The sequence below is a fragment of the Helianthus annuus genome, chromosome 11 (assembly GCF_002127325.2).
Source record: "Helianthus annuus cultivar XRQ/B chromosome 11, HanXRQr2.0-SUNRISE, whole genome shotgun sequence".
Taxonomy (NCBI): Eukaryota; Viridiplantae; Streptophyta; class Magnoliopsida; order Asterales; family Asteraceae; genus Helianthus; species Helianthus annuus.
In genome coordinates, this window is record NC_035443.2 from 178,320,911 (window position 1) to 178,333,371 (window position 12,461).

The 12,461-nt window shown below is 41.0% G+C and overlaps 2 protein-coding genes across 2 annotated transcripts; one reads left to right on the top strand and one right to left on the bottom strand.

Moving 5' to 3' along the window:
- Positions 1 to 1,798: 1,798 nt before the first annotated feature.
- On the top strand, positions 1,799 to 3,094 carry LOC110888873. The gene has a single exon (XM_022136372.1). The coding sequence runs from the start codon at positions 1,799 to 1,801 to the stop codon at positions 3,092 to 3,094; it is 1,296 nt and encodes a 431-aa protein (XP_021992064.1).
- A 5,061-nt stretch (positions 3,095 to 8,155) lies between these two features.
- On the bottom strand, positions 8,156 to 9,226 carry LOC110888872. Its single transcript, XM_022136371.1, has one exon. The coding sequence runs from the start codon at positions 9,224 to 9,226 to the stop codon at positions 8,156 to 8,158; it is 1,071 nt and encodes a 356-aa protein (XP_021992063.1).
- Positions 9,227 to 12,461: the final 3,235 nt, after the last annotated feature.

Sequence of the window (12,461 nt, forward strand, 5' to 3'; positions counted from 1 at the left end):
ACCCACTCCACCTTTCCGAAACCAAAACACCAACAACACCCAACGAACACCTCAGCAACAACCTATTCACCGACAAGCATCGTTGCCTATTAACCTTGATGATCGGAATGTCAATTCCGATCGAAGAGGTAACCGTGATCACGGCAATCCCGTGAATGAAGACCCATTTTTCAACATTGACGATTTAAGGAATGCAATTCCCGATGACGAACCGTATAGTGTTCCCGGTTATCAATCGCCGGAACACGTGAGCATTCATACGGAAAATTCGGACGATGGGGGTTATTATGATGATCGAGCCAATGATGATGAAGATTGGGGTTACTTGAATAGGGGAAACGTATATAATGATCGAAGGTATGATGATGAGGAGTTTGGGTCTCAAAACGCCAACTACGTTGGGGAAGAGGAATATGGTTATGGAGGTGGAAGAAATGAGGGTTATGGGAACAACCGTCAACCACAAAACAACAACCGACGAAACCGGAATGAAGGGTTTTACAACAACAACAATAACAACAACAATGTAAACCCTAACCGGATTCCTCGTTTTGTGGGAGGTGGTAACCCGAGAGATAATCGAAGAGAGGAGCGAAGGGATGAAAGACGGGGTAATCGGAGACAAGTCGATCAAGAAGTCAACGGGCCACAACGTCGTCAACAACCTCCACGGGGAGTCAATGACCGTTTCCGACCGATAGTGACCGAAAACAATTCTCCAATAGTATGTGAGAGGAGGATGTTTGATTGTAAACCACATTACATCAACATCCTTCCTCATTTCAACGGAAGGTCTAACGATGAGCCGTACAACCACTTAACGGAGTTCTCATCCGTTTGTGACACTATTGGAGGACATAATTTCGCATTAGAGGAAGTGAAGCTTCGCCTATTTCAATTTTCATTGAAGGATAAAGCAAAGCAGTGGTTCTTTACGCTTCCGGCCAATAGTATTCGAACTTGGGAACAGATGCAACAAGTGTTTTTGGATGAGTACTATTCCATGGCCAAGACCGATGATGCTAGGGATGAAATTCGGTCATTTCGTCAACTTTCAAGTGAACCTTTACATGAAGCATTCACCCGATTCAAAGAACTAATGAGGAGATGCCCACATCACCAAATAGAAAAGTGGGAATTGGTGAAATGTTTCGTACGGGGTTTAGATGATGCGACTTGGAATCGGCTTGAAACGACAAGCAATGGTACACTCTTGAGCAACCATGAGGATGACGATTGGGAATTCTTGGAGAGGATGAGTAAACGGTCCAAGCAAAAAGAATCGGCCGATAGAGCAAAAAGGCATCCAGTTTCCCGGTCACTTCCCGATCTCGATTCCAAGGATAGGATTTCCTCCTTAGAGAGGGAAATAGCTCAATTGAAAAAGAAGAAAGAGGTGAACGCGGTTCGATTCGAAGTGTGTGAGGATTGTGGTGATATTGGACATAGCACCGAGCAATGTTCAATGGGTTCGAGCGGTTACACCGAAGAAGTCAATCAAGTGTATGGAGATAGGAAGCAATATGACATGAACTCCAACACTTACCATCCGGGTTTGAGAAATCACCCCAACTTTCGGTATGGTGATGCTTCAAACCAAATGAACCCGAATTTCCAATCGGGTAACCAAGGAGGAAGCGGGTCATCATACCAAAACCGCCAAGGTGGTAACCAAGGAGGCTACCAACGGAATTACAACCAAGGGTACCAAGGTGGGCACCAAAAGAATTACAACAATCAAGGCGGTAACGGAAGTGGGTCAAACAACCAAACCGGTGGTAATGACTTGAATACAAAGATGGATGTGATGCTTTCGATGATGCAAGAATCCAAGAAGGAGAATGAGATTCGAGACAAAGCACACGAGTCATTGGCGAAACAAGTGGGTCAACTAGCGGAAGAAGTGGCTCAAATAAGGGGAAGCATGGGAAAGCTTCCAAGTGACACTACAGTGAATCCGAAGCATCAAGGTTTTAACACAAGCAACGTGAGGGATGCACGCGTTAGCGCGGTAAGTATTCTTTTAAATGATGAAGTTTGTAGTGTTGAAAGCATTTCACCACCACAATTCGTTGATGGTGTAGTGGAAAATATAGGTGAGGAGCCGGAAAGTGAAAATGAACACGAAACGATTTCACAAAGTAAAAATGAAAACGTAACTAAAAATTCTTTTTGTGAAAATTGTTTAAATCAACTTAACTTTCTTAATGCATCGAAGAGTGAAGAACGGTTCCCACCGAAGGACGAGGGGTGGGAAAATTTTAAGCAAGCTAAAATTAATTTACCGTTACTAGATGACATTAAAAAGGTTCCGGCTCATGTGGAATGCTTAAAGGAGTTAAGCATTGAAAAACGACACAACAAATTACCCAAACCGGTTGATTTGATATCTCATGTGAGTGCCGTTTTATCGAGTGCCCTTCCCCCAAAAGCTCAAGATCCGGGAGATCCTCTTATTCCAATTCAAATTGGAACATTTAAAATTGAGAGGGCGCTCCTAGATCTTGGAGCTTGTGTGAGCATCTTGCCCGGGAGTTTGTATGACCAATATGATTTTGGTCCATTAAAAAATTTTGATACTCCCGTGGTATTGGCAGATCAGACTCCCACGCATCCAAGGGGGATGGTGGAGGATGTGATAGTTAAGGTGGATGATTGCTACTACCCAGTTGACTTTTTGGTAGTAGACTATGTTGGGTGTGTTGGGGACACCCAACCGACAGTCATACTGGGTAGGCCGTTCCTGGCAACTGCTAATGCCATAATAAATTGTGCAACGGGAACGGTAAGCATGAAGTTTGGGGACCGGGAATTAAATTTAAATGTTTTTCCAAATTTCACTAACCCGCTCGGTGAGGATAAGTGTCCTAAAAAGGACATGAATCCAAACAAAAAGGTGTGTGCTATGGTTGGTAGGTTTGGAGAACCAAAGAAGAAACCGGTCAAGAAGAAGAAGGCGAAGAAGTCGCCTCAAGAAAAGAAGAAGGAAGAGGAAGTGAGGAAGTTTGGACCGTTTGGCAACAAATGGTACGAATCACCGGTGGGTGATTTTGAGGAGCTCGTGGACGGCAAGCATGCCATTCGACCACCATGAGGTGGTAAGTTAATTGTTGTTGTATATTTTATTTCGCATTTCGTTTTAGTGTTTTCCGTAGTTTAGTTAGTATTGTTGTTGTTGTACAATTTTGTTTTTTTTAGTAGTTAAATGAACGTTGTGGGTGTGTTCCCTATATAACCCTCACGAGACCTCTCGTCCTCCCAAGCTATTGGGGGGTTTAAAAGGGCTTGTTGCATAAGCTAAATGCAACCGTGATTCCTACGAAAGTGAGTTAGGTTTATTGTTGTTGTAAAACATTTTCCACATAAAGTCAAAGGTACAATAACGTATGGCTTGGTAATAATTTCATAAAAGTGGTAGAACTAGGTAATTAACAAATTTTGATGGTTGTGAGAAGCATGCTTCTACACAAGGGTTAAGATTTGTAGGTACATTATGTTCGTGAGACAACTGCTTGGTTGAAAAGATGAAGAGCACACGAGGAACTAATGAAAAAACCAGGTGCATACGTTTCTTTTTACCTTTGATTTTTCTTTAGTTAGAAAATAAGTGGATTGTATTTTGTATTCTATTTTCCGGGGTGAAATTTTGGGAGGTTAGCCGTGTCACATCCCTTGTGCGTTTTAAAAAAAAAAACTCTAGTTCTTACACATTGAGGACAATGTTGACCTCAAGTGTGGGGATGGGGGAGTAGTAAAAATTTTCGATTTTGACCCGTTCATTTAAACACTACACATTGAGGACAATGTATACTTCAAGTGTGGGGATGGGGGAAAATTTCAAAAATTTTTCAAAAAAAATTTCTTGTTTCAAAAGCGATCTTAAAAGCACAAGTAACTAAGTCAACGAGGGATGTCACAACCCATTTGGTCTTTTGTCATGGTCAAGTTCGAATTAATAACAAGTCGGGTATTTAGTGGGTGGTTATTTGAGAATAATTCGCCTAAGAAACTAGCAATATATGCATATCACATATCATACCCTTATACGTGAGATTTGAGCCTTTCTACATCATAGATTTACATTTACATGTTTCTTTGTTGAGTGGGCCATTAGTCGCGTATTGTAGAACTTGCAACTTTTGATACATTCGAGACTATAGACCGAATACAAGCACGAGAATGATTAAGGCATTAGGTAACCCTTTTTCTTTTACACCATTTGCTAACTTTTACCCGAATAAATCCCTTAGTCGCCCACTTCGAGCCTAAACCTTTCATTTGACTACCCTATAGCCCATAACCATAGACCGTTTTCTTTTAAACCCATGTGATGGAAATTCGATTTTAGGATTATTTGTTGTGGTTTATATGTGAAATAAAAAAAAAAAAAAAAAAGAGAAAAATCAGAAAATATTGCGAAAAAGAATGAAAAAGCAGTGAGAAAACCACAAAAAAGATGTGTTAGTAGTGGTTGAATAAAAGGCGAAAGTTTTTGCCCATGTTGGATGTTTATAGTTTGCTTTTGTTTAGGATAGTCTTTGGTAATAAAATTCGAATTTCTCATCACCATAGCCATTTAAAAATATCCTATTCCTACCCTTCGCCTAGCCCCGTTACAACCCTTCAAAGACCTTTTGACTTGTGCTTAGTATTTGTGTTCAATAGTGGAGAATGATTGAGTTGCAAGCCTATGCGGGTACGTGTTCTATTTGGTTTTGAGCGATTAACTGTTGAAAAGCTAACACATTACATATGTTAGCAAACTTTAAGCCGAGTGGAGAGCACATTGTGAGGGATATGCATGATTTGTTAGTTTTACGGGCGGGTTAATCTTGGGTAACCATTTGTGTATCTAAAGCACGTCACCGTTAAATACTTTGAATATTGTGAAGAGTTTGAACTTTTGTATGACATTAGACCTTAACCTTTGTCTCGGGAATGGGATGTATATTCTTTGTTTGACCCACGTGAAAGTGAAAAACAGATTTGCTTGAGGGCAAGCAAAAGACAAGTGTGGGGATGTGATACGTGGGTGAAAACCGGTGCTTGTAATTGTTTAACTTAACGTTTTTACGTGAGTTTTAGTTTCGAATAGCCTACTTTTAATCAAGAATGTGTTTTGCAGGTTTGATGAAGTTTAAGGAGCTTTTCGGGAGCTTTACGGGTCATCGGATTGAAAAACGGAACATCGGAACGCGTTACGGATCAACCGGAAGTGCAAGAGCGAAAATCAAAATGTTGGTTTTTAAGGGGCCGTCGGCGACGGGGTCCAGGCCGTCGGCGACGCCCCTTGGATATGCCCGTAAGCTGAAATCCCCGTATACAGGTGATTAGGCCGTCGGCCAAAAGAGGAATTTTGGGGACCCGTCGGCGACGGGGTCAGGCCCGTCGGCGACGGGTGGTAGTTTTGTGAAACGCGAATTTTTGCATTTGGGGGTTTATTTTCGACTTCTAGTGGTCCAAGCTCATTCATTACGGGAGTTACAACATTTTTGGAGTTTGAAAAACATTCTGGGAGCCAATTATCATCATCCTTCACTCCCACTTCATCCCCAATCCATACTCCATCCTCTGAATAACCCGAATCACCATCCGAATCAAAACCCTAGTTCATCACCATCACAACCATTCTTCACCTTCAATCCATCCATCATCACCAACCGTTCCCAAAACCCTAACCATTCCACCATCCATCCTCAAGCTTCAAGATGATCCAATCGAAGTCTTGTGCATCCATTGATTGTGCCGTTTACACCATGAGCGGCTAGTTTCTTGGAGGTTTCACCCCGGTGTAGGTTATTGTAAGTCTAAGGGTTTGAACAATGTTTAGTTTGATTTTGTGACAACTTGAATTGTATTTGAATTGATTGACAATTGTCTTGCATTTGAACTATATTTGTGAATTGTCGAGTGAGTTATGAAATTTGACTTTGCGAAATAAGTTTGTGCAATTATGCCTTGTCATTCAAAAGGTTTTATTTGTCCGAAGTAACGAAGTGCATTGTAGTCCGTGTATGCGTTGATAACAATTGGCACCTAAGCTTTGATGATAGAAATCCGTTAATAACATATTCAAGTGAATTAAATTTAAAACGTGTAGGAACCCTAGGATTGCAATAACCGAACCGGGAGTGAACCTTGTTTTCTCTATCTTGTCAAAACTTTTATTTACATCATTTTAATTGTTTGTTTTTTTTGTAGTCATAATTTTACATCTTCAACTCAATCAAAAATATACAAAAACAAGATAGCAAGCTTCATAAAAGTGACATTACCTTCATTTCATTCAAAATCCATTCGCAAACCACATACTCTTCGTGGTTCGACCCCTTGCTACCACTAGCTATTTGTTAAGGGTAATTAGGGCATATAAATATTATCTTTGACCGGAGCGCGACACTCCGATCAGGTAGTCAATGGAAACTCTCCATCCGGTGACAGTACGAGTAGGAATCAACTTGTTTTTCTCATTAGTCACCACTGTCATTTCTCCTTTCTTCAGGACTACCTGTACAGGGCTAACACATGGTGAATCTGAGATCGAATATATCAAACTTGCATCAAGTAGTTTGTTGACCTCTTTCTTCACACCCTCCTGCATGTTGAGGTTCAAGCGCCTTTGATGCTGTACCAAAGGTTTAAAGTCCTCCTCCATCAAGATCTTATGGGTACAAAAGGATGGATTAATCCCTTTTATATCCATAATCTTCCAAGCGATCACCTTTTTATACCGCTTCAAGATTTCAAGCAATCGATCCTTCTCTTCTCCCGACAATCCAGCCGAAATGATAACAGACAAATGAGTCTCACCCTCCAAGAAAGCATACTCCAAATGATCCGGAAGATCCTTAAGCTCAACCGAAGGTGGATCCTCAATAGAAGGGCGTGCTTTAGGCTCAGCAACGTGATCCGCAACCTCAAAAACCTGGGGACACGGGGGAGACGTGTGACCTATCAGACAGGTCATCTCCTCAACTAATCGGTCCACACTAGGCGAACCAAAAGTCTCCCCTCCTAGCAGCTGTGTGTCCACAACATCCTCCTCAAATGTATCATGGAGATGATCACCCACCTATGTATCGATAGTCTCAATGAAGTAGAGTGTATCATCCTGACTTTGTGAGTGTTGCATGGATTTCCCAATATCAAAGGTAACCTCCTCATCATCAACCCTAAGAGTAAGTCTACCGGTGCAGACATCAATCAAGGCTCTCACAATGGCTAGGAATGGGCGTCCTAAGATAAGTGGAACAATTTTGTCCTCGTACATGTCTAAAATCACAAACTTGATAGGAAAGACAAACTTGTCGATTTTCACCAGCATATTCTCAACTATACCTCGAGGGTACTTCACTGAATGGTCAGCTAGCTGAATGCTCATTCGAGTCAGCCTGGGCTCTCCCAAGTTTAGCTTAGCAAAAACCGCATATGGCATGAGGTTTATGCTAGCTCTAAGATCAGCTAATGCATTGCTGACCGACAAACAACCAATCAAACACGGGATAGTGAAACTCCCAGGATCATTCATCTTCTTCGGTAGTTTGTTCTGAAGAACCGCTGAACACTTCTCATTCAAGGTCACCTACGAAAGCTCCTCAAGTTTCTTTTTGTTAGATAAAATATCCTTCAGAAAATTGGCATACTTAGGCATTTGAGCAAGTGCCTCGACAAATGGTAAATTTATATGAAGTTGCTTAAAAAGCTCAAGGAATTTACCATAGTGTTTTTTCATTTTCTGTTTCTTCAACCTCTCCGGGTATGGAATGGGAGGGACATACTCTCTCATTGGCTCCTTGGGTCGTGTTTTACTTGCTGGTGCTCGCCTCAGTTACACCTCACCCGGAGACTCAGTTGCAGTATCCTCAATAATCTCATCATCAACCGGCTTTGATTGAGCTGCCGGAGTGATGGGCTCAGCGGTCTTGCCGCTTCTCAAAGTGATGGCCTTCGCAGTAGCATTTGGATTAGGCTCTGTGTTGCTCGGAAGGACCCCCTGTTGTCTTTCAGAAAACATCTTGGCAATCTGGCCAACTTAGTTTTCAATGGCCTTCATGGAAGCCTTTTGGCTTCTCATATCACTCTCATGCCTCGCGAAACGACCATCATACTCTCTAAAACACTTCTCATTCTCGACCTTTTGAGTGTTTTGACCAGCTTAGATTTGACTAAGCATATCATGAACACTAGGTTTGCTAATGGAAGGTGTCTGCTGAGGTTGAGGTGGACCATATGCTCCTTGAGCTGGAGTTGTGGGACGTGGAGCAAATCCGGGTGGATGCTGATTAGAAGCGTCAGGCTTCCAACTGAAATTTGGGTGATTCTTCCACCCCGGATTATAAGTATTGCTGTAGGGATTATTCTGAGGACGGTATTGGTTTCCCATGAAATCAACATGCTCGTGTGACATCTCTCCCGTCGGAAAATCGCCTACATGGTATGCTCCCCCAATCGAAGAACCACTCGAGTGCATCTCCATCACTCGATCAAATTTCGAAGATAAGGCATCCATACGTGCTGTCATAGCTGTGAAGTCGTCCACATGATGAACTCCCTGTCGAGAACTCTTCCCCCTCGGTGGCTGCTGTGTTCGATTCTTCGTGGCACATCTCTCTAGAATCTCAAATGCCTCGGTGGCATTTTTCGTGCCAATGTCTCCACCCAAGTATGTATCAACTATCATCTGTCCCTGACTATCCAAATCATGGTAGAAGATCTGACATTGTTGCCACTTGGGTAGCCCATGATCTAGGACCTTTCTCATAAGCTCTTTAAAACGCAACCACGCCTTGTAAAGGGACTCATCCTCGTCCTGACGAAAGCTGATAATCTTGGTTCTCAACCGAACTGTTTTCTCTGGAGGGAAATATTTCTGAAGTAACTTCTCAGCTAATTGATTCGATGTAGTGATAGATCCAGCCGGAAGTGAAAGAAGCCACTCTTTGGCTCCATCCCGTAGAGAAAATGGAAAAAGCCAAAGGCGTATAGCATCTGATGATGCATCACAAATCCTAAACGTGGCATAAACCTCCAGAAAACCCGTGATGTGGACACTAGGATCCTCATGATCCTTGCCATAAAATTGCACCGCATTCTGCAACATCGATATGGTGCCAGATTTGATCTCGAAATTATTATTGATTATTGGTGCATTGATGCTCGCAGGTAAACCATCGAGTGACGGTTTTCCTATTTCATTTAAGATCCTCGTCTCCTGTTCGTTCGCCATATCTACACGAACCTCGTAGAATTTGTCGCCTCCCGCCGCGTCTACCTCGATCGTCTCGGCTACCACGCGGGCCGCTCCCGCAGTCTCCGATGAAGATTGCGCTCCAGCTCCGATGAAAGCTCAACGATTTCAGCAACGGGGGTTGAGGACATGCACAACCTGTAGGGAATAAGGAGGAGCACAATGCACTATATATATATATATATATATATACACACACATCAACAAAAACAACTAGCAAATAATCATTTTTTTTTTTCAAATAAGCATGCAAAGGCAAATAAAACAAGTAGACAAAAACTTTATACACTTTTCACAATGGCTAAATAAGTAACTCGAATCGTTCTCAAGAAAACCTGCGTCCCCGGCAACGACGCCAAAAACTTGATGAGCGTGAATTAAATATATTTTTATAAATGAATTTTCCTTCACACAAATTTAGTTTTAAAATGATTTTCACCTAAGAACTAAACTACACACACAAAAGGGTAAGTGTACCCGTCGAGTGGTAATGTAGTTTATCGGCAAGAACCGGATATCAATCCATGGACGCGATGTCTCAATACTAAACTTTTGTTACTTTAAAGCTTTTTCAATTAACGGGTTTGGTTTTTCTAATTTAACATGCAAATAAATAAACTACTAAATATTCGAAAAAATAACAATATCTAAGAAAGGTTGCTTAAACTAAGTATTCACTAACAAACATATGACAACAAGGGGAAGGATTAGTGATGATGCAAGCTCTAATTTCAACTAAGTCCCCAATCAAGGCTTTCTAGTCTTATAATTCTTAGGAAAACTTAAAATAAATTAACATTCTAATCACTTCAAAATTATTCTTTTAAGTTCACTTGCTAAGTTGATGTTAATCTTTAATCATGAGTTATTTGTTTGTCAAAACTCCTAACTCTACAACTTAGGGAAAACTAATATGAATAACACACTAATCACCCTAACTTGGTTTCAAGTAAGTAACATCTTCATCTTGATCTTGATATGAACCACAAGCATGGTCATGCTAGATAACACTCTTGGCCTAAATCATCATACTAACACAAGCACAAACCATAGAATTCAAATAAACATTCTTTGATCTTTCCAAATCTAAATGCAAGAATCCATACACATGTTCAAATCATCATTCAAGTCATGTTAGCAATTACCATTCCTAGTTTCATGCTATGAATCAATCTTAACAAGTTAACAAGATTTAATAATCATAATCTTTACATGGGCATTCCAACACATCATGTAGATACTTATGATCAAACATTCAAGAATAACAACTTTAAACATGTATATGAACTCCAAGAACAAGAATAAACATTACTATTGTGACAACTGGCAAAAATAACGGTAATTCCGTACAACTTAAACACTTGAATTAACGTTTAATTACGTTCATTACAATTTAATTATTGCATGTTTAGGTCGTATAAAGTCTAGCAATCAGAGGACATGGTCATATATGTCAAACAACATTAATACAATAGCCACGTCACGAGAAAACTACAAACTATGTCTTAATATGTTGGCAAAATGCTGAAAACACTATTCACCTGAACACACTATTCATGCCAGCAAGTTCCGAAAACTGTCTGAACGAGCGACGAAGGGCATGAACGCATTTCATAGATGAAACACGAATAAAAATCCCCAACTAGGGACCCTAATCACTAAAACACCTTAACTTTCCGGTAAACGCCTATAAATGCACTTTGTCCGTTCTGCGCCAAAACTGTCACAAAAATAAATTGTCCGCAACACTAAAATACATCATTTTAGTGTCTGTAGAACTTGTAAATAATATTTTACACCTTAACTAAGCTTGGAGAAATCACCGGAATATCCGAAACACAATCTACCGATGCTATGTCGCAAACTCACATAACTTGTCCGTTTTTTATCCGACGGACTAGTAAACAATATTCTTATCACCTTAACGCCTAAACGAAGCATCTAGTGAACTAGTGAGCGATATTTTGGCATCGTAAACGCCTTGAATAGACGCCATAACCTCGACGATAAATTAAAACCATAGCTCCCGGTGTTAAACTATAACTTTCATATAACGCCCGATGTCGAACCGGTGAGCGAACTAGTGGTATTTTTACCATCCAAAACTTATACCAACTAAATTAATAAACTAATTAGACCTCACTTATAACCCTAAACTATCTTTAACCCCTAATTGCCTAATTACGTCTAATGACCAAAATATCTAGCATAATTAACAAATTTTAAAACCATAGCTCCCGGTGTTAAACTATTACTTTTTACCATTTTCTTATAACTTTTCAAGACTCAAGATCCCTTTTCCCCTCTCTTTGTTCACGGCAATTTCAAGCCACCACAACCTTCCATTTTCATTTTCATTTGTTAAACATCACATTTAAACCTTTACAACCTCACTTTAAGGTGGTTCATGAAACTTACAAGCTTAAGGGATCATTAAGGAGCACTTTGAAGCTTAATCTTCTTCTTAATCTTCATCTAAACCTTGTGCAAAGTTGTAAGACGCTTCTTACCATTTTTTTAGCTTCTTTTATTATGTAGATTTATAAGACGCTTCTTACCATTTTTTTGTTTATCTGAGCGAACGATTCAAACTCTTGAAGACATGCTTCGAGCATGCGTTATTGATTTCGGCAACGGCTGGGAAAAGCATCTCCCTTTGGTGGAGTTCTCATACAATAACAGTTATCACACCAGCATACAAGCTGCTCCATTCGAGGCATTGTACGGGCGTAAATGCCGGTCACCTCTCTGTTGGGCAGAGGTGGGGGATAGTCAGATTACGGGTCCAGAGATTGTAGTGGACGCCACGGAAAAGATAGCACAGATACGACAACGCATGGCGGCAGCACGCGACCGTCAGAAAGCCTACGCGGATAAGCGTAGAAAGCCATTGGAATTTCAGGTCGGGGACCGGGTTTTACTAAAAGTCTCACCCTGGAAGGGTGTGGTTCGTTTTGGCAAACGGGGCAAACTAAATCCGCGGTATGTCGGACCATTCGAGATCATTGAGAAAATAGGCAAGGTGGCCTACAAGTTGAACCTACCAGCTGAACTCGGGGCAGTTCACAATGTCTTTCACGTGTCGAATCTGAAGAAGTGCCTATCAGATGAGACCCTTATCGTTCCTTTCAAAGAACTCACTATCGACGAGCGGTTGCAGTTCGTCGAGGAACCAGTTGAAATCACGGACCGGGATGTGAAGGTCCTCAAAAAC